Source organism: Melanerpes formicivorus, unplaced genomic scaffold (assembly GCF_026170545.1).
Source record: "Melanerpes formicivorus ecotype bairdi unplaced genomic scaffold, bMelFor1.0.p_v2 SCAF_45, whole genome shotgun sequence".
In the NCBI taxonomy this organism is placed as follows: domain Eukaryota; kingdom Metazoa; phylum Chordata; class Aves; order Piciformes; family Picidae; genus Melanerpes; species Melanerpes formicivorus.
In genome coordinates this window covers 229857-247931 of record NW_027142397.1, presented here as the reverse complement: position 1 = coordinate 247931, position 18075 = coordinate 229857, and the positions used below count along the sequence as shown (strand labels likewise).

Sequence of the window (18075 nt, the reverse complement as noted above, 5' to 3'; positions counted from 1 at the left end):
TCCAGGAGCCATTTCCTTTGCTCTCCAGCTTGTGAAGCCGGCCCTGGGGAAACTTTAGGGTCACTGAGCATCGTCAGCAGGAAAGATAGGAAGAAAAACATCCTTGTGGAAGTGGTGTTAAGCATCCAATAGAATAGAATAGAATTAACCAGGTTGGAAAAGACCTTTGAGATCATCAAGCCCAACCCATCACCCAACACCATCTAATCAACTAAACCATGGCACCAAGTGCCTCATCCAGGCTCTTTTTAACACTTCCAGTGATGGTGACTGCACTACCTCCCTGGGCAGCACATTCCAATGGCCAATCTCTCTGTGAAGAACTTCTTCCTAACCTCCAGCCTAAACCTTCCCTGGCACAGCTTGAGACTGTGTCCTCTTGTTCTGGTGCTGCTTGCCTGGGAGAAGAGACCAACCCCCACCTGGCTACAACCTCCCTTCAGGGAGTTGTACAGAGCAATAAGGTCTCCTCTCGGCCTCTTCTTCTCCAGGCTGAACACCCCCAGCTCCCTCAGCCCCAAGTGTATGCCTGGGACACATAATGCTCTTCTGTAGCATGTGGTGCTGCATTTGTCAGGGCGGTGTTCTTCTGGGGCTCTGCTGGCATTTGAGTTTGTCCCACTGAAACTGCGTCGGTCCCTGAGGCTTTACAGACAGCATTTGGCTTGTGGGTATGAGTGCTCAGGAAAACATCTGAGTGACTGGTTTGCCTGTGGATTCCCTGTGGACCAGGTCTGGTTGAGACTGTGGTTGCACTCAGGCTTTAAACGGTGCTGTGTTTGCCTGGTGCCCTTAGACCCAGACAGGAACCTGGAGTGGGTCAGAGTCTGAACTATTTTAAAAAGGGACTTTCTGGAGCAGGTGTCTCCTCAACTTCTTGTGTTTATGGTGCCAGCAGAAGATGCTTTGCTCTTCCTAGTCTTGGGGCATGGTCAGCATCTGTCTGGGAGTCTGCATCTTCCATTTCTCATTGCTCTGTGCCTTGGGGAGGTGCAGCCACCTGAGAGGGGGCTTCCGTTTCTGCAGGCAGGGGATGGGGCCTGTTAAGAGCTTTTAGCATTGAACATCCTCTCTACTCTGCTCCCATGAGACCCCACCTGCAGTACTGCATCCAGTTCTGGTACCCCCAACCCAAGAAGGATGTGGCACTGTTGGAGCAGGTCTAGAGGAGTCCACAAGGTTGGTCAGAGGGCTGGAGAACCTCCCCTGTGGAGACAAGCTGAGAGAGTTGGGGCTGTTCAGCCCAGGGAGGAGAAGGCTCCTTAGAGCAGGGCAGTTGGAACTGAATGGTCTTTAAGGTCCCTTCCATCCCAGCCCATTCTCTGATTCCTGGCTGTCAGTGCTGCAGTGGTGGGTGCTTGGCAGGTGCCAGACTCTGTGTGTGTGCAGGGCTGTGTTTATCCAGCAGGCAGCTCTTTATCAAAGAGCCTGCTGGTCCCTCTGGGTTCTAATTATAGCTTCAGTTTGGAAACAGCCGAAGGGAGAATGACAAAAGCAAAAAGTGCTTTTACCCCTGTGCTTGAAAAACTGTAAGGAAGGAAAATGAGCGCTCTTATGTTAAACCTTGAGTGTAAATGAGGCGCAGTGTGAGTAAACACATCTGTGTTCAGGCAGGAAAAAAAAACCAACCAAAGCCTCATGAATAATGCATGGCAAAAAATCCTCCTGTTTGGTGGCTGGAGATCTATTGCTTATTGCTCTTGAACTGTTGCTGTAGAAAGCAGCATGCAGCTGGAGGAAGCAGGCTGTTGTCATCTCTGGCATCTCTGTTTTGCTGTCATCACCACCCTTGGTATTCCTTCAGAGCAAAGTCAGGAGGGTGGTGATGGAGTGACCTGCTGGGATGGAGCCTGTGCACCCTTGGCATTACTCACTCGCTGTGCTGCTGTGGCTGCAGCGCTCCTGCTGCTGGTCCTGGCGCAGATTTGTTGTGCCTGCCTCCTTCTGTGCCTGCCGGGCTACCCTTGCTTCCTGCCTCCACAGGTGGCTGGTGGACTGAGCCTCCCGGGGATGCTGTCTGCAGAGTGCAGGAGCCGGAGCTGTCGGTGGGGCGGCGATGGGTGCTGGGGGTCCCTCTTTCCTCTGCGAGACTGGGCAGATACCAGCTCCTGCAGAGGAGGGTTTCAGAGTGAGTGTACCAGCGAGGCTGAGCTCAGGAGGGAGGGTTTGATGTGGTTGAGTGGTTTGGAGACTTGTTTCTGGGGAAGGAAAGTTTCAGCAGGCACTGGGCAACTGAGTGAAGAGTTGTTTCTGCCCCAGCCTTATCTGAAGCAGGGGAAGGGAACCCCAGGGATTGCTTCTGCAGCTCGCTATGGGATAGGAAGCAACACTTGAGCTAAACTGATGGTTTGCTTAGTGCTTTTGGCAAGGTACTGATCTGCTCCTGCATTGCAGCAGGAGAGGGGATCTCGGAGTAGCTTTGTTTTGCTGGCAGCCTAGGCATATGCCTTCCCCATGGCTCTGTTCTGGATCCAAGTTCAACTGAGTTTTCCTAACAGGTCCCACACGGGCAGCCTTTCCAAACCCATCACTGTAGAGAAGGCTCCAGTGACGAGTACATGTCCTCATTTAAATTTCAGCGCTTTGCTGATGAGCAGAGCCTATGAATTCCTGCCTGAGGAATTCTATAGCATCCAGGAGGATTTCTGAGGATAGATGGGAGGAGCTCCCAGCTCCCTTTGGTTGTAGTGCACTTACTGTTCTATGTAGTCAGGCCATTTTATAAGCCCAGTCTTGAATTTGACATAAATGATTTGCTTTCAGCAGATGGTGAGCTACTATTCTTGCCCTCATTTAAATAGGAAAGCTGTACGATACCAGGAGATGAAAGAGGGGCATGGTGCTGCTGGGTGTGCAGTAGATTACGAGGGCTGGTCTAGTGAGAATTAAATCTGAGTGGTTGTAATGTACCATCTGTGTTGTGTTGGGTGCTTTATTTTTCCCCCATTGGATGAGGCTCTTGAGCCTCTGGTTGCCCTCCGGGTGAGGCAGCGTTGCTGGCTGAGCAGCAGCAGCTCTTTTGTTCAGGATTCAAAGAACCAGCACAAGAAAACGGTGCATGTTCATCCTAACAGGGGTTATAAAATGCCAGCACTAATTATTCCTTGTATGCAATCCATTAAATCAATTCTGAAAGGTTCTGATGCTTTATTTTAAAGTTATCTGTATTTTTTATTTTACTGTGTTTGGATTCATAGAGCCACAGTATCATTTCAGTTGGAAAAAACACTTTAAGATCCTCCAGCCCAACCATTCTCTCCATGGCCCTCAGCACTGCATCTCTGCCTCTTGGGAACTCTTCCAGGGATGAAGATTCAGCCACCTCCCTGGGCAGCCTGTGCCAGGCTTTGAGAACCCTTCAAGTGAAGAATATTCTTCTAACGTCCAACCTAAACCTGCCCTGGTGCCACTCGAGGCTATTTCTTCTTCTCTTGTCATTTGTTCCTTGAGAGAAGAGACAAACCCCCACCTGGCTCCAGCCTCCTCTCGGGGGGTTGTAGAGAGCAATGAGGTCTCACCTCAACCTCCTCTTCTCCAGGCTGAACATCCCCAGCTCCCTCAGCTGCTCCTCCCCAGCCCTGCTCTCCAGACCCTTCCCCAGCTTCATTGTCCTCTGGACCTGCTCCATCCCCTCAATGCCCTTCTTGGAGTGAGGGACCCAAAACTGTATTCAAGGGGTGGTTTTACCAGTGCCCAGTACAGGGGACAATTTCATATTTTGCTTCCAACCCCCCAGCCAAAGCTCTCCCTGTGCTGTTTGTAGCTGTAGTAAAGATCTCGTGCAGGATATGCAGCTCAAGCACAGGCGTGGGGCGAGTCCTGCCTGCGGCAGTCGCAGTTTCCTCCTCTCCGACCCACAGACGCAGGTCTGCTGCATGTGTTCCAGGTTCTCTAGAAGCTGAGTTTCCAGCCTGTGCTCTTAGTTTCAGAACAGCTCTAGGTGTGGTTTCCCTGGTGAATTGTGTGCTTTTCACACACGTTATGAAACGGGAAGGACTGCAGTCAAAAACTCCATGCTGTTGCTGAAACTGATTTTTTGGGGCCTATTTTTAGCAGAAATTTCCCTCTTACTGTTTCCAGCTCTTGCTGGTGTTTCTCTGAGCTGTTGGAACTGGCCACAGAATCAGAGAACCATTAAGGCTGGAAAAGACCTTTAACATCATCGAGTCCCACTATAGCCTAAGCACCGTGACCATGAAACAACCCAAAGGAGCAGCATGGTTCTTCTCAGAGAACAAACTTCATGACTTCCCATGAGCTCAGGTGCAGGGAGCAAGCCTTCTGAGTCCTTCAGGCTCTGTGTGGATGTTGGGATCTGCTGAGCTGATTGAATGCTACGTTTTGGATAAATGGCTTTGTGGAACAGTGATAGGAGAAACTTTAAATAAAAACCTGCTTGTGGCTGGGCTCTGGGCAGAGCTTTCTCCAAACAATGAGCTGAAGAGCTTAGGCAGGAGCCTCTTTCCTTGTGTTGCCTCTGCCGTCGGCTGGGTTGGAAACAAACTTAGTAAGCATCTCTGTGCAGCAAAGGCGATTTTGTCACAATAACCCAGCCCCTCGGGTGTGTTGCTCACTCACAAATCTCCTTGCCTTTGGCTGAGAGCTTGGGAGGAGGCGATTTCTGAACATAAAGCTTCAAAGGGAGAGAACCAGCTGTGAAGCCACACAGTGCAGAAGCATGCTTGGGTCTGCACCCATTGAGTTCCTGGTGCTGGCTGCTGCTATGAAATGTTTATTGGGAAGAGCTGGGGAGGGAAGGGCTTGGATGTGCCCAGCCCTGCCAAGGGAATCTGACCAAACTGTGAGGTGGTTGCTGGGGATGCAGGAAAGACACAGAGATGTTTGCTCACCACCGATGAGACCCACCTTCCTGTGCCAGGAGAGGTCCCTGACTTTGACTTTGAAATCTAAGTAAACATTGCTTGTTCCAGAATTGTTGGTATTTGAAGAGAAAAAACTACCTCCAGAGGAAATGTTTGTTCGTGGCCTGTCCCTCCTGTTTACCAAGGCTGGTAAGAGCTTGTATCCTCCCTGAACTCCTCATCTCAGAAGCCTTGATTCTGCCTTCTTAGTTTTAAGAGGTTACAGTGTGGTGTGTTTTGATAATTATTCTTGCAAGTGTATTTATCCCAAACACTGGGAATACTACAGAGAATCTGTCCTGTATCATGGGCTTGGGGTGATGTGTGTTTGGCTGCATGTAGTTCACTGCTGTCTGCAGTGCCCTGAAGCATCTGTAGGGAGTTTCGTCGAATCGCAGACCAGTTTGGGTGGGAAGGGACCTTTGAATTTCACCCAGTCCAAGCCGATCGGCCGGGACATCCCCAGCTACAGCAAGTTGCTGAGAGCCCCAGACTAGCTGCCCTGGGTTGGGGCATCTCTCACTTCTCTGGGCAAACTGGAACAGGGTCTCACCACCCTCAGTGTTGCTCCTTTCTCTCTGAATCTCCCCCTTCCAGTTCAAACCATCCCCCCTTGTCCTGTCACAACAGGCCCTGCTTAACAGTCTGTCCCCAGCTTTCTTTTCAGCCTATTTAAGTCCTGAAAGGCCACCTGAAGGTTTCTCCCCTCTGTTACTGAATGAAAATTGCTTTTCTGGGCTGTGTGTGAGATAAAGCACCCAGGAAGCCAGGCTGGGGAACTGAGGTGACAAAATGCCCAGCTCTCAGCATTTTGGAGAGCTAACCTTGGGTGCTCTTGCTTTCTTGGTTGGACTCTGCCAAGAAGTTCTGTCTTCTCCTTGGAAAGTGCTGGAGGAGGAGAACCAGTGGGGTGTGGGTTTCTGCGCCTCTGTGACTCCATTTAGCCCAGAGCCCTGCCACATCTGGGTTTTGGCAGCATCTTTGCCTTGTGATGTCCCTGATTCATCAGGTGCCTGTGCAGGGAGGGTGTCTCTTTGATCCTTGTTTCCTCAGTGTGAGCAGAAAGCTGCTCTTCCAGTTGTCTCCACCTCTCTGTTGGCTTTGGAGAAACCTAGAACAGCTCACCAAGGAGAAGATCATGAGCAGGGCATAAGTCTGTAAAGCTGGCTGCTGCAGGAGACCAAGTTAAAAGAGGCCATGCAGCTCATCCCCAAAGCTAGCTTGTGGGGCTGAGCCCAAGTGAAGAGGTTTCGAAGAGTTCAGAGGGGCTGCCCCAAATCTGACACCTTTCCAGTGGGGGCACAGACCCTGGAGGTTACCATACCTGCTTTTCCCAGAATTACAGATTCCCAACATGGCAGGGGTTGGAAAGGACCTCTGAAGATCATCCAGTCCAACGTCCCTGCTCCAGCCGGGCACCCATGGCAGCTTGCCCAGGATCACAATGGCCAGGTGGGGTTGGAAGCTCTCCAGACAAGGAGACTCCACAGCCTGTCTGGGCAGGCCTGCTCCAGGGCTCCAGCACCCTCACACCAAAGAAGCTGTCAAAAGCCTTCCTTGCAGTAAACCTCCACGTCAAACCAAACCCAACTTTGTAAACTCAGGAAATTTGCCTTGCTGGAGAAATAAGTTCAGTGAAGGTCTCTAACACTGCTCTGTTTCAACCACAGCTTTAGGAATAACATTGAGCATTAAACGCAAGGGGTGAATGCGTTGGAAAGGGAGGAGAGCTTTTCTCTTTCAAGCACTCTGGTTATTTTGGCAGTCAGGATGACTTAAAATAGTTGAATGCAGCAGTATGTAGGAGGGTGACGTCTTGAAGTGTTTCCTGCTTTTGTGTTGTGGAGCAAACGTTTGCACACTGGGGCTCGAGAAGTGGATTGGATTATGAGCTCTTCGCTCTGTGTAAGCAGAGGCAATTTATTGCTGCAGATGCATGTGGTGCAGCGCAAAGATTAGTTCTATCCTCTCTAAAGCGTGATTATTTTGGGTCCTCTTATACCTTAAATAGATATTCTCATGTGATTTCCATCTTTCTGTGTCAACAGCCCAGGCTAAAGTTGAGATAAACATTGCGTCAGCTTAGTCGCGCAGGCTCTGAAGAAATCTCCTCGCTCTTGTGGAGATTGTTTGGAAGCTTTTTCATTTTGCATTTCTCCAGTGTGCAATGCAAAGGTCTCGGACCCTGACCCCTGCCTGGCTCTGCCGGACTTGTCTTGTGAAGGTCAATGTAACTGATCACCACCACTGAGTCCCATCTGGAGCAGAGGAGTACTGTAGTTCCTCATGCTTAAATATCCCCCTTTTTAGTTCATGTTAAGGGTCTGTGGCCTCTTCCAGGGACATTTAGAAGTGAGCAGCTGTTAAAATTTGTTGTGCCTGCAGTTTTTGACTTTCAGGGAGCAGGTTTCTCCTTCCAATTGCAGTGGTGGTGACTGTAACACTGCAAGCAGGTCATCTGGGGTTTTGGCATGGTGTGGTAGAAGGAAGGTTGGCTGGTCATGTGTATGTCCTTATGTGGCTGGACTGAATGATCTTAAAGATCTTTTCCAACCTAAATGATTCTCCTCTGCTCTACTCCTGCAGCCAGTGCTGCCAGAGGAAGATAGGGACTTGGAGGAAGAGGGGACCTTAGGACAGCCCTGCGGAGCAGGACCCTCTGTTATCTCCTCCCTTTTGCCTGTTTCTGTTTTTAAAGCATTTGCTCTTGTCAGGCTCTGGAGACCTGATGTCAGGGAATTCAGTAGTTTGGAGTGAGCATTGTCCAAATGGTGGAAGATGTGTGGGCAAACATCTACGGAGATGTTTCTGTCAAAGCAAACCTTTGCAAAATGAATGAGTTTGCTCCTAAGGACTTTGTAGGCTGGAGTTGGCAGGACAGGGCGGTGTGGCTGGTGAAAGTGGCGTGTCCGTGTTTGTGGCTGGGTTTGAGTAGCTTAACGCAGACTTGAATGTTGGAAAGCTCTTGACTGAGATCTCTTGACCTCTCTTACAGCATCATGACAACAGAGAAGAGTCTAGTGGCAGACACTGACAATTCAGAGCAGCAGCAAGCCACGGAGGAGGAGGGAGCTGCTGAAACCCCAAAGCAAGAGGCTTCTCTAGAGGAAGGGCCTCAGCAGACAGCGGAGGGGCAGCCTGCAGTGGAGCAGAAGCAGAAGGCCTCCAACGGTGAGACACCTGTGCACAAGGAGCAGAGCAAGAGGGAGCGCCGCACCTCTGAGGGCCACGGCCTCTCCCGCCTCTTCTCCTCCTTCCTCAGGAGACCCAAGTCTCACGTGTCTGAAGAGGACAAAGACACTGATGTTCCTAAAGAGGCAGGAGGTGACCAGAAGGAGCTGGGATTAGGAGCCAGCCCTGATGAAGACATCCTGGTGAAAGCTCCAATTGCAGCTCCTGAGCCCGAGCTCAAAACTGATCCATCGCTGGATCTCCATTCCTTGAGCAGTGCGGAGACACAGGTAAAACACACTGCTCCATGTGGGGTGCTCTGGAAGTGTGTCTTTTTAGCCAAAACTATAGAAATTTCATATCCTAGGGTGATAAACTTGATCAGGAAAACTCATATAAGATGTCAGCTCCCTGTGTTCCATTGTGTGCTTCCCACTCCTGCATTCCTGCATCGCACTGTCCTGTGGAGCACCTGCTGCTGGAATTGTGCTCACACTTCACAGCACAACCGAAATGCCTCGTGCTGACTCTCTACTCTGCTGAGGAATGGGGAAGTCACATCAGAACCAGGGTTTAGGTTCATAATTCACTTCAGAGCAGTTGCTCCTCAGAATGTCCCTGCTGTGTGCAGAATAAAGGCAGGCCGTGGTGTGAGGTGGAGATTGTAACAGGAGGTGGGTTTAGGAAAGAGTTTCTTTAGCTTCAAGGAGCAGAAACATGGCTCTTTAGGCCTTGTTGCCTGCTCAGGCTGGGCTGGTGCTGAGCCTGCCAAGTACAAATATTTTCTGCTTATGCATCATGTAGACAGGAATTTCTGCACAGCATGTGGCTAAGCCCAGGTCCTCGTAGCTGTCTGATGTCTGCTTTTTACAGCCGGGGGCAGGTTTTGTGCAGTTTTTAAAGCATGGTAGAAACAGAGGCAGAGGCACCCACCAGGAGACACTCATCTGCAGCTGGTTTATTATTTGGGGGTATTGGATCTCTTAGCCCTTGGGTAATTGCAACTCTGCTGTTACTAATGTTGTTGCCTGAAGCTGGAGAAAGTTTTGTCAGGCATGGGAACAGGGAGCTGGTGTAGTCAGTGTCCCTGCAGGTGTTCAAGTGCGGATGTGGCACTTGGGGACATGATTTAATGGTTGTGGTGATGTTAGGCTGAAGGTTGCACTGGATGATTTGAGAGTTCTAAGAACCTCTTCTTCGAGGTTCTATGATTCTGTGGAAGGGAGGTGCCCTTTCTCCTGAGGTAAGCATTCCTTACAGCCCAGCCAGCCTGTGTGTGTTGCTGGAGTCTCAGCACATCTGTGGTGAAATTGGGATTATTCAGCTGCTGCTTAAGGTTTGAAAGGGATCCAGAGAGGTGTTAGTGTCTACAAGCTCTGACATCTGGATCAATACTTCACCAGTTAGAGCATTGCTAGCTGTAGGCAGTAATTGTAAAGCTACCTCCTTAAAACTAAAAAAGAGCTGTGGGAAGGTTCTTTGTAACAGCTTGTTCTTTCTTTGTCCAAATTTTGGAGCCTGTGAAAACCACAGGATGGACTCTGCTGATGTTTCTGAGGGCTGGGATTAGCAGAATGGGGAGGGACTGGAAACTTTCATACAATTTCAGTCTAGAAATTATATATCCAGAGAGGGTCACAAAGATGATCGGGGGCTGGAGCACATGCCCTATAGGGATAGGCTGAGAGAGTTGAGCCTGGAGAAGAGAAGGCTCCAAGGAGACCTTAGAGCAGCCTTCCAGTACCTGAAAGGGGCTGCAAGAAAGCTGGGGAGAGACTTTTGACAAAGTCTTGGAGTGACAGGAAAGAGGGAATGGATTGAAACCTGAGGAGGGAAGATTGGAGATTAGGAAGAAATTCTTGACAGTGAGGATGGTCAGACACTGGAACAGGTTGCCCAGGGGGGCTGTGGATGCCCCCTCCCTGGAGGTGTTCAAGGCCAGGCTGGATGAGTGGGAGGGCAGGGAGTTGACACTGGATGATTTTTAAGGTCCCTTCCAACCCAAACCATCCCATGAATCTATGAATGAAATCCATTATTTGTTTGTTTAACTTTAATTTACAGCCTCTGAGCACACATGAGTGTGCACCTACAGCCTTCCTTCACCATGGGCTCTTTGCTTCATACGAAGCATTTGTGCTGGTTTCTAGGTTCTTTAGATCACTGTCTGTGGCTTTGTGAACTGTGATGCTCGGCAGATATTTCTGCTGTGAGAGCATTTGTGGGGTGCTGCCTCTTTGATAAATGCTGACCAACAGGCATTAGAAGCTTTGACTGATTCCCTGCTCCCGATTGTCCTAGCCCTGCTGGAGCAGAAGTCAGCAGCTTGCGGACATTATTGAGTTTTTAAATACCTCCCTGCAGTTGTGCCTGGGTATGATTTCATGAGATGTGATGGGCTGAAAGGACAGGGTTTTGCTCCTGCTGCATCAAGCCACTTCCAGCACTTGTCAGAGTCTGCCATGAACTCGTTTAACCTGCTGAAATGGCAGTGACAAAAAGCCAACCCAGCTTCCTTCCTCCAAACTGCATCTTCTCTTACTTGAGTGAATTAAACTGGATGGCAAACTGCTTCAGTAGGCAAAGGGAGAGCAGTGTGAGTGCTGCCTTCCCTTTCTAGTGGCAGAGAGCTGCTTGTTCAGCTCAGACAGGCCTGGAGTGTCAGCACTACCCCACCTTCTAATGCCACTGCTGCCATGCTAGGGGACAGCACACTGGGTGAAAGCTCATTGCCTGATGTGGCACTGGGAGCATGGGGCCCATTTGCTGGATGTCTGGCCTAGGAGGGGAAAAACTTAGTCCAAAAGGTGCTGTCATTAAGACTGGGAAGATTTGCATGATGGAATCTGCCTGGTTTCTCTAATCAACCCTTTTTTCTTTTTTATTATGTCCTTATTAGATGAGAATGACTTGAAGAGCTTTAAAAGTGAGTGTAGATTCATAGAATCACAGACTGGATTGTGTGCAAAGAGACCTTTAAAGGTCATCTTGTTCAACCCCCCTGCAGTCAGCAGGGATGTCCCCAACCAGAGCAGGTTGCTCAGAGCCCCAAACAAACTGACCTGGGATGGTTTCAGGGATGGGGCATCTCCCACCATTCTGGGCAGCCTGGCTAGGGTCTCACCACCCTCAGTGCCAAACATTTCTCCCTTCTCTCCTGTCTGAATCTCCCACTTTCAGTTCAAACCATCCCCCCTTGTCCTGTCACAACAGACTCTGCTCAAAAGTCTGTCCCCTTGAAGTCCTGAAAGGCCACCAGAAAGTCTGCCGGAAGCCTTTTCTTCTCCAGGCTGCACTTCATGACCTTTCTCACCCAAGCTGCTGCTCTAGGTCCCAGGTTACACATTTATGTTACTCCTGGGGCGAGAACCCAGCAATGCTTGTTTCACCTGATGGTTTTATTTTTTGCTTGAGTTAATCTAAACTTGGCTGACCTGGGGGTTTCAGCCTGCACAGGAGGAGAGGAGGGGCGACCAGGAGCCCGAGAGCAAAGACCTTGGAGGCAAGGAAGGAGGGGAAGCAAAGGAGGAGTGCACCAAGCCAAAGCTGAAACAGGAGACTCTGGAGACCAAAGCAGAGAAGGATTTGAAAGCTGCCCAGAAAACAGTAAAAAAACACAGAAACATGTACTGCAAAGTTGTCTTGCTGGATGATACCACTTTTGAGTGCTCCGTGGATGTAAGTACTTTTGGGATTTGTTTCTGCTTCTCCTTGTTTCCCTCTCCCTTCTCCTCCCCTTGAAAAAGCACCACAAACATGGCTTAATGGGGGCCTCATTTGCTGCCCATGAGTTACATGATAGGCTTTACTGCAGGACAATCTTGCTGTAAGCTGTAACAACTTCTTTTGTGTGTTGGAGAAGTCTCTGGGTGCTAGGAATACATTTTTTTATTGTTCTACAGTTTCCAGGGTACCTTGTTTTGTAAAGAGGGAGCAAGTTAAAAAAAATTAAGATATCTTGCTTGCTGTTCATCATCTCTCTCATTTGTATCCCAGGCTAGAGTTTAGGTTTTGGGACAGTCTAAAAATCTTTTGCCCCTTCCCTTTGAGTAAAATGAGTTGTCAGGTTGATTTGTGCTTTTCTATTCACCCAAGGTACCTTTGCCTATCAGCCTGCTGGCAAATGTAACTCCTGGAGCTGGGATGTAAAGAGGAACATACTGTGTTTAGCCTGCAGTTGGATATATTTGCAGTAAACAATTTAAAATTACTATGTTGACTTACAGCCCTGCAAACCCCTTCATCTGAGAGCTTTCATCTTCTGCATTCTCTCCCAGGGCTCTCTTGCTGGCAGGGCAATAAAAAGCTTGCAGAAATCCCCATTTCAGTATTGAAGGACTTGTTTGGAATATTAATAATCTGGTACTTACCATTTGAGCATACTCCCCTCAGCTTGTTTTTCCCCAGTCCTGCTGGCTAAGTGGGCCATGAGAGGGTTTCTGGGTACAGGGCTCCTTGTGAAAGCTGTTACCTTGGGTGATCCTGGGCAAGTAGGTCACTGCCAGCCGTTTGTGTAACGTGGCTACTGCCTGCCCCTTGCTGGGGGCTTTGTCTGCAGCCCCTCAAAGGGAACTGTTCCCGGGAATGCTTGATGTGGTGTGGAGTCTGAGTTTGCTGCAGCAGTGCCTGAAGATACTGGCAGGCTGCAGGGATGCTTTTGGTGGGAGAGCTGGTGGTGGTGCGGTTGGTCCTGACTGGAGCAGGCCGTTAGAAATTGGACATCTCATCTGGAAGAGAGGAGATTTAGGTGGAGATTAGGAAGAAATTGTTTACAGTGAGGGTGGTGAGACACTGGCACAGGTTGCCCAGGGAGGTTGTGGGCGGGAAGGGACCTTGAAGATCGTCTAGTTCCAACTTCCCTGCCATGGGCTGCACTCTTGGCTCAGCTGCTATGCAAATGTGCCTGCAAGGAGCAGCACAGGCACAAGCCCTGAATTAGTGAAGCTTCTTTGGCATTACCAGAGCCACGCTTCCTTTTGTGCAGAGGCTCCAACAGAATGAGCTGCTCCTACTTACTATAGTTCTGTGCCTCAGAGATGTTTTCTTTCATGCTTTTGGACTAAAAGGGTACCTGTTCTGAGGGCTGTTCACTTCTGCAGGATGTGGACAAGAAGAAGGCAGAGGTGTGTTTCTTGAGGCAAGAAGTTGTTTGCTCAGCAGCTTTCAATGTGTCAGACACCACTGGAGAAGCTGGGTTTCATCAGCAGATCAGGGTGATGAAAGGGTCACAGAAATTATAGTCTTTGTTTCTCAGATGCTGTTTCTTTAGTGACCCTGCTAAATCAGGTTGCCCCCAAAATGGGAGACTGTAGTAGTGGGTGGTAGCAGCAGTTTTATACCCTGTGCTGATCATCTCTGATTGCCTGTCAGCAAGATACTGGTGTGGTAGACATGGTTTGAGAGGGAAAGTTCATACAAATCCTTGGTGTTTATGGAGTCACGTTGAGGAGCTCAGCTTAGAAGGGCTTCAGCCATGGAGCTGGTGGTAGCCAAGGAGACCCACTACAGTTCCCCAGTTTGAATTTTGATGCCTGATGCTCTTTTTTGTAAGGGGTGGTTGATGAGAGCAGCCAGGAGATCTAATTTTGGGCTATTCAGGACTTTTCTCCCTTCTTGGCAATGCATGGTGTGGTTTGATGACATCTTCTTTCTCCTTTCTCCCATGGACTATGGCAAGCAAAAAGCGAGCAGCCTGTCCTACAGAATTTCTTCTGTCTGTTTGCAGAAACATGCCAAGGGACAGGATCTCCTTAAAAAAGTCTGTGACCACCTCAATCTCCTGGAAGAAGACTACTTTGGTTTGGCCATATGGGACACACCAACCTCCAGGGTAAGCAGCTGTTCTTGTCTGTGTTCTGCCCCTGAGTGGCTTCAGCTCTTTGAAGGATCATCTCCCTTGGGGAGGATGTGGTGCATAAGCTCCTCTTAAAACTCCTTTTAGTGTCATCTCAAAAAAAAGGAAAAAGACTAAGAGGGTCATCACAGAGGCACAAATAGTGAAGAAATGACTACAGGAGTGTGGGTTTTAGTAATAAAGTGACATGACCTTGGGTCTTCACCTGGAAAAAAGTCATTAGTTACAGTATCACAGTATAACTAAGGTTGGAAGAGACCTCGAGGGTCATCGAGTCCAACCTGTCACCACAGACCTCATGACTAGACCATGGCACCAAGTGCCACGTCCAATCTCCTCTTGAACACCTCCAGGGACGGTGACTCCACCACCTCCCTGGGCAGCACATCCCAATGACGAACGACTCTCTCGGTGAAGAACTTTCTTCTCACCTCGAGTCTAAACCTCCCCTGGCGCAGTTTGAGACTGTGTCCCCTTGTTCTGGTGCTGGTTGCCTGGGAGAAGAGACCAACCCCTTCCTGGCTACAACCACCTTTCAGGTAGTTGTAGAGGGCAATGAGGTCACCCCTGAGCCTCCTCTTCTCCAAGCTAAACAACCCCAGCTCCCTCAGCCTCTCCTCATATGGCTTGTGCTCAAGGCCTCTCCCCAGCCTTGTTGCCCTTCTCTGGACACGTTCAAGCGTCTCGATGCCCTTCTTAAACTGAGGGGCCCAGAACTGGACACAGTACTCAAGGTGCGGCCTAACCAATGCAGAGTACAGGGGCACAATGACCTCCCTGCTCCTGCTGGCCACACTATTCCTAATGCAGGCCAGGATGCTATTGGCCCTCTTGGCCACTTGGGCACACTGTTGGCTCATATTCAGGTGGCTGTCGATCAGCACCCCCAGGTCCCTCTCTGTTTGGGAGCTCTCCAGCCACCTCGACCCCAGCCTGTAGCACTGCATGGGATTGCCATAGCCAAAGTGCAGCACTCGGCACTTGGACTTGTTGAATGCCATCCCATTGGCCTCTGCCCATCTGTCCAGTCGGTTGAGCTCCCTCTGCAGAGCCTTGCTGCCCTCTAACTGACCAACATCTACTCCTAACTTGGTGTCATCCGCAAACTTGCTGGTGACTGACTCGACCCCCTCATCCAGATCATCAATGAAGATGTTAAAGAGGACAGGGCCCAGCACTGATCCCTGGGGCACACCACTAGTGACTGGCTGCCAGCTGGATGTGGCACCATTCACCACTACTCTCTGGGCTCAGCCCTCCAGCCAGTTCCTAACCCAGCACAGAGTGTAGTGGTCCAAGCCATGAGCTGACAGCTTAGACAGCAGTTTGCTGTGGTGGATGGTGTCAAAGGCCTTGCTGAAGTCCAGGCAGACCACATCCACAGGCCTCCCCACGTCCACCAGACGGGTCACCTGATCATAGAAGGAGATCAGGTTGGAGAGGCAGGACCTGCCCTTCCTAAATCCGTGTTGGCTGGACCTGAGCCCTTGGCCGTCCTTCAGGTGCACAGTTATTGCCGCCAGGATAATCTGCTCCATCACTTTCCCTGGCACTGAGGTCAGGCTGCCAGGCCTGGAGTTGACTACCAATTGATGCCATTGATTTGTAAAGCTACAGTTCAAGAGGTTAGGAGAAGAAAAGCAGCAGTTTTTTTAATGGGGATTTCAAGAAGAGGTTATCTGCCCTTGGGCTGTAGAAGATGAGGGGGATTTCACAGTCCTGGAGCCTGTGTTCACCAAACTGAGCAAGACTAAAAGCTGGCTGCCCTGGCTCTGGTGTCATTATCTGTAAGGTTTGGAGCCATCCAGAGCAGTTCTGAGTGGAGGCTTTACCCTGTGAAAGAACACACATGACTTTTCATACCAAAACTCAGAGTATCATAGTATCAGTCAGGGTTGGAAGGGACCACCAGGATCATCTAGTTCCAACCCCCCTGCCACGGGCAGGGACACCCCACACTAGATCAGGCTGGCCAGAGCCTCATCCAGCCTGGGCTTAAACACCTCCAGGGATGGGGCCTCAACCACCTCCCTGGACAACCCATTCCAGGGCTTCACCACTCTCCTGGTGAAGAACTTCCTCCTCACCTCCAGCCTGAATCTCCCCACCTCCAGCTTCATTCCATTCCCCCTAGTCCTATCACTACCTGATATCCTGAGAAGTCCTTCCCCAGCCTTCCTGTAGGCCCCCTTCAGATACTGGAAGGCCACAGTTAGGTCACCTCGGAGCCTTCTCTTCTGCAGACTGAACAGCCCCAACGCCTTCAGTCTGTCCTCACAGGAGAAGTGTTCCAGCCCTCTGATCATCCTTGTGGCCCTTCTCTGGACACCTTCCAGCATGTCCATATCCCTCTTGTAATAGGGGCTTCCAGAACTGGACGCAGTACTCCAGGTGGGGTCTCACCACAGCTGAGTAGAGGGGGAGGATCACCTTCCTTGACCTGCTGGCCACACTTCTTACTCATATGGTTTCAGTTTAAGGTCTTTTCTTGGTTAGACTCAAGTAGTGTCTCATCTTTTAAACCCCTGGTTGTGCTTGAACTCAATCCCAAGCTCTGTTTCATGAAGCTCTGTGCTAAATTGAAATCAAGAACCCTCTTAGGTCCTTTAGGCTAGGTGCCTTGGTCCACACTGTGACTATTCCTGTGCTTCACCTCCAGCAGTCACTTGTGGGCCAGGTAACTGTGGCTGTTTATTATTAAGTATTTAACTGTTGTTAAATACTTAATAATTGTAAAGTTAATTTTCAATACACAGGCAAAAGAACACCCTTTTGCTCGCTGAGGCAGGCAGAGCTCTGTCCTGGGTTTATTTTCATGTCTCTGGTGTCCTGCTGTTTCCTTGTATGTAAAATATGCTTCCGTGCAGAAAAGGAGGCTCCATAACCTCCCTGGGCAGCCTGTTCCAGTGCTCTTTCACCCTCACAACAAAGAAGTTTTTCCTCATGTTAAGGTGGGACTTCCTGGGTTCCTGTGCTCATAGAATTGCTTTGGCTGGAACAGACCTTTACAGTCATTGAGTCCAACCATTATATAGGGAATAAACCTTCCCGGGGACAGCCATTTTCCTGGGTGGGAACGGCAGACAGTTGGGGCAGGAGATGGTGACAGTGGATAGAGCAGCTGGTCAGCACTGAAGGAGGTTGATGCTCATGCTGTTCTGAAAGGGAGGATTGTTTCCCACTGATCCATCACACAGTGTGGATAAAAATGCTCTTAATTGCTGTGCCCTTCATTGTCCACTGGCTCAGGCTGGGTGTGTGCTGAGGATACAAAACTGCTCCCCCGAAAACCCAGTTCTCAGCTCTGCAGGAGTGAGCAGTCGTGGCATCAGCATGGGCATAATGATGCTCTGCTTAAACCAGTGGCCTTAAAAATGCAGGAAGCAGCATGGCCACCTTCCAATGGATTTTGTGTCCCAGTTTTATAGGTTAGAGGGACAACATATAGAAAGATAAGATTAAATGTGAACATGGCTCTCCCTGCCGCAATGTTACGTGTCCTTCTGGTCAAGAGAGATTAGTTTGGAGGATTCAGTGAGGTAATTCCTTCACCTCAGGAGACCTGGACATCCAAATCCTGTTCAGGGCTTGTGAAAATGAAGAAGGTGGTTTAATGTAGCCTCACCACAAGGGCTGTTAGCACTGTGCTGTCCCCTTCAGCAGGGCAGCCCCTGACCTTTGCAAAGGGAAAGGTTCAGACCTGACGTGCTGGGAGTTGCTCAGACTGTGCTGGCAAAGCAGGAGCTGTTTTAGATGCTTGTGTTGCACCATGGGGCTGTTCAGCCTGGAGAAAAGAAGGGCTCCAAGGAGACCTTAGAGCAGCCTTCCAGTACCTGAAAGGGGCAACCAGAGAGCTGGGGAAGGACTTTTGACAAGGGCTGGGAATGACAGGACAAGGGGCAATGGATTGAAGCTGGAAGAGGGGAGATTGAGACTGGAGATTAGGAAGAAATTCCTGACAGTGAGGGTGGTGAGACACTGGACCAGGTTTTCCAGGGAGTCTGTGGATGCCCCATCCCTGGAGGTGTTCAAGGCCAGGTTGGATAAGGCCTTCAGCTATCTGGGCTAGTGGGAGGTGTCCCTGCCCATGGCAGGGGGCCTGGGACTGGGTGATTTTTTCAGTCCCTTTCAACCCAACCATTGCATGAATCTATGAATCATCCCACAAATCCCCAAATTACAGAGGCA

At 49.9% G+C, this 18075-nt stretch overlaps 1 protein-coding gene across 36 annotated transcripts in view; it reads left to right on the top strand.

The window, feature by feature from the left end:
- The window catches only part of EPB41 (erythrocyte membrane protein band 4.1), a 110216-nt gene that overhangs the window by 40567 nt on the left and 51574 nt on the right, over positions 1–18075 (top strand). For 26 of the 36 annotated variants that reach the window (XM_068158952.1, XM_068158974.1, XM_068158965.1 and 23 more), the window contains 4 exons: positions 4950–5012; positions 7858–8323; positions 11481–11711; positions 13759–13863. In XM_068158952.1, coding sequence (XP_068015053.1) covers positions 7862–8323; positions 11481–11711; positions 13759–13863 — 798 coding nt within the window. In that variant the 5' untranslated portion in view covers positions 4950–5012; positions 7858–7861. Of the gene's footprint in view, positions 1–4949; positions 5013–7857; positions 8324–11480; positions 11712–13758; positions 13864–18075 lie in introns of those variants that run through there. The other 10 variants (XM_068158957.1, XM_068158958.1, XM_068158948.1 and 7 more) reach the window with 2 other exon arrangements.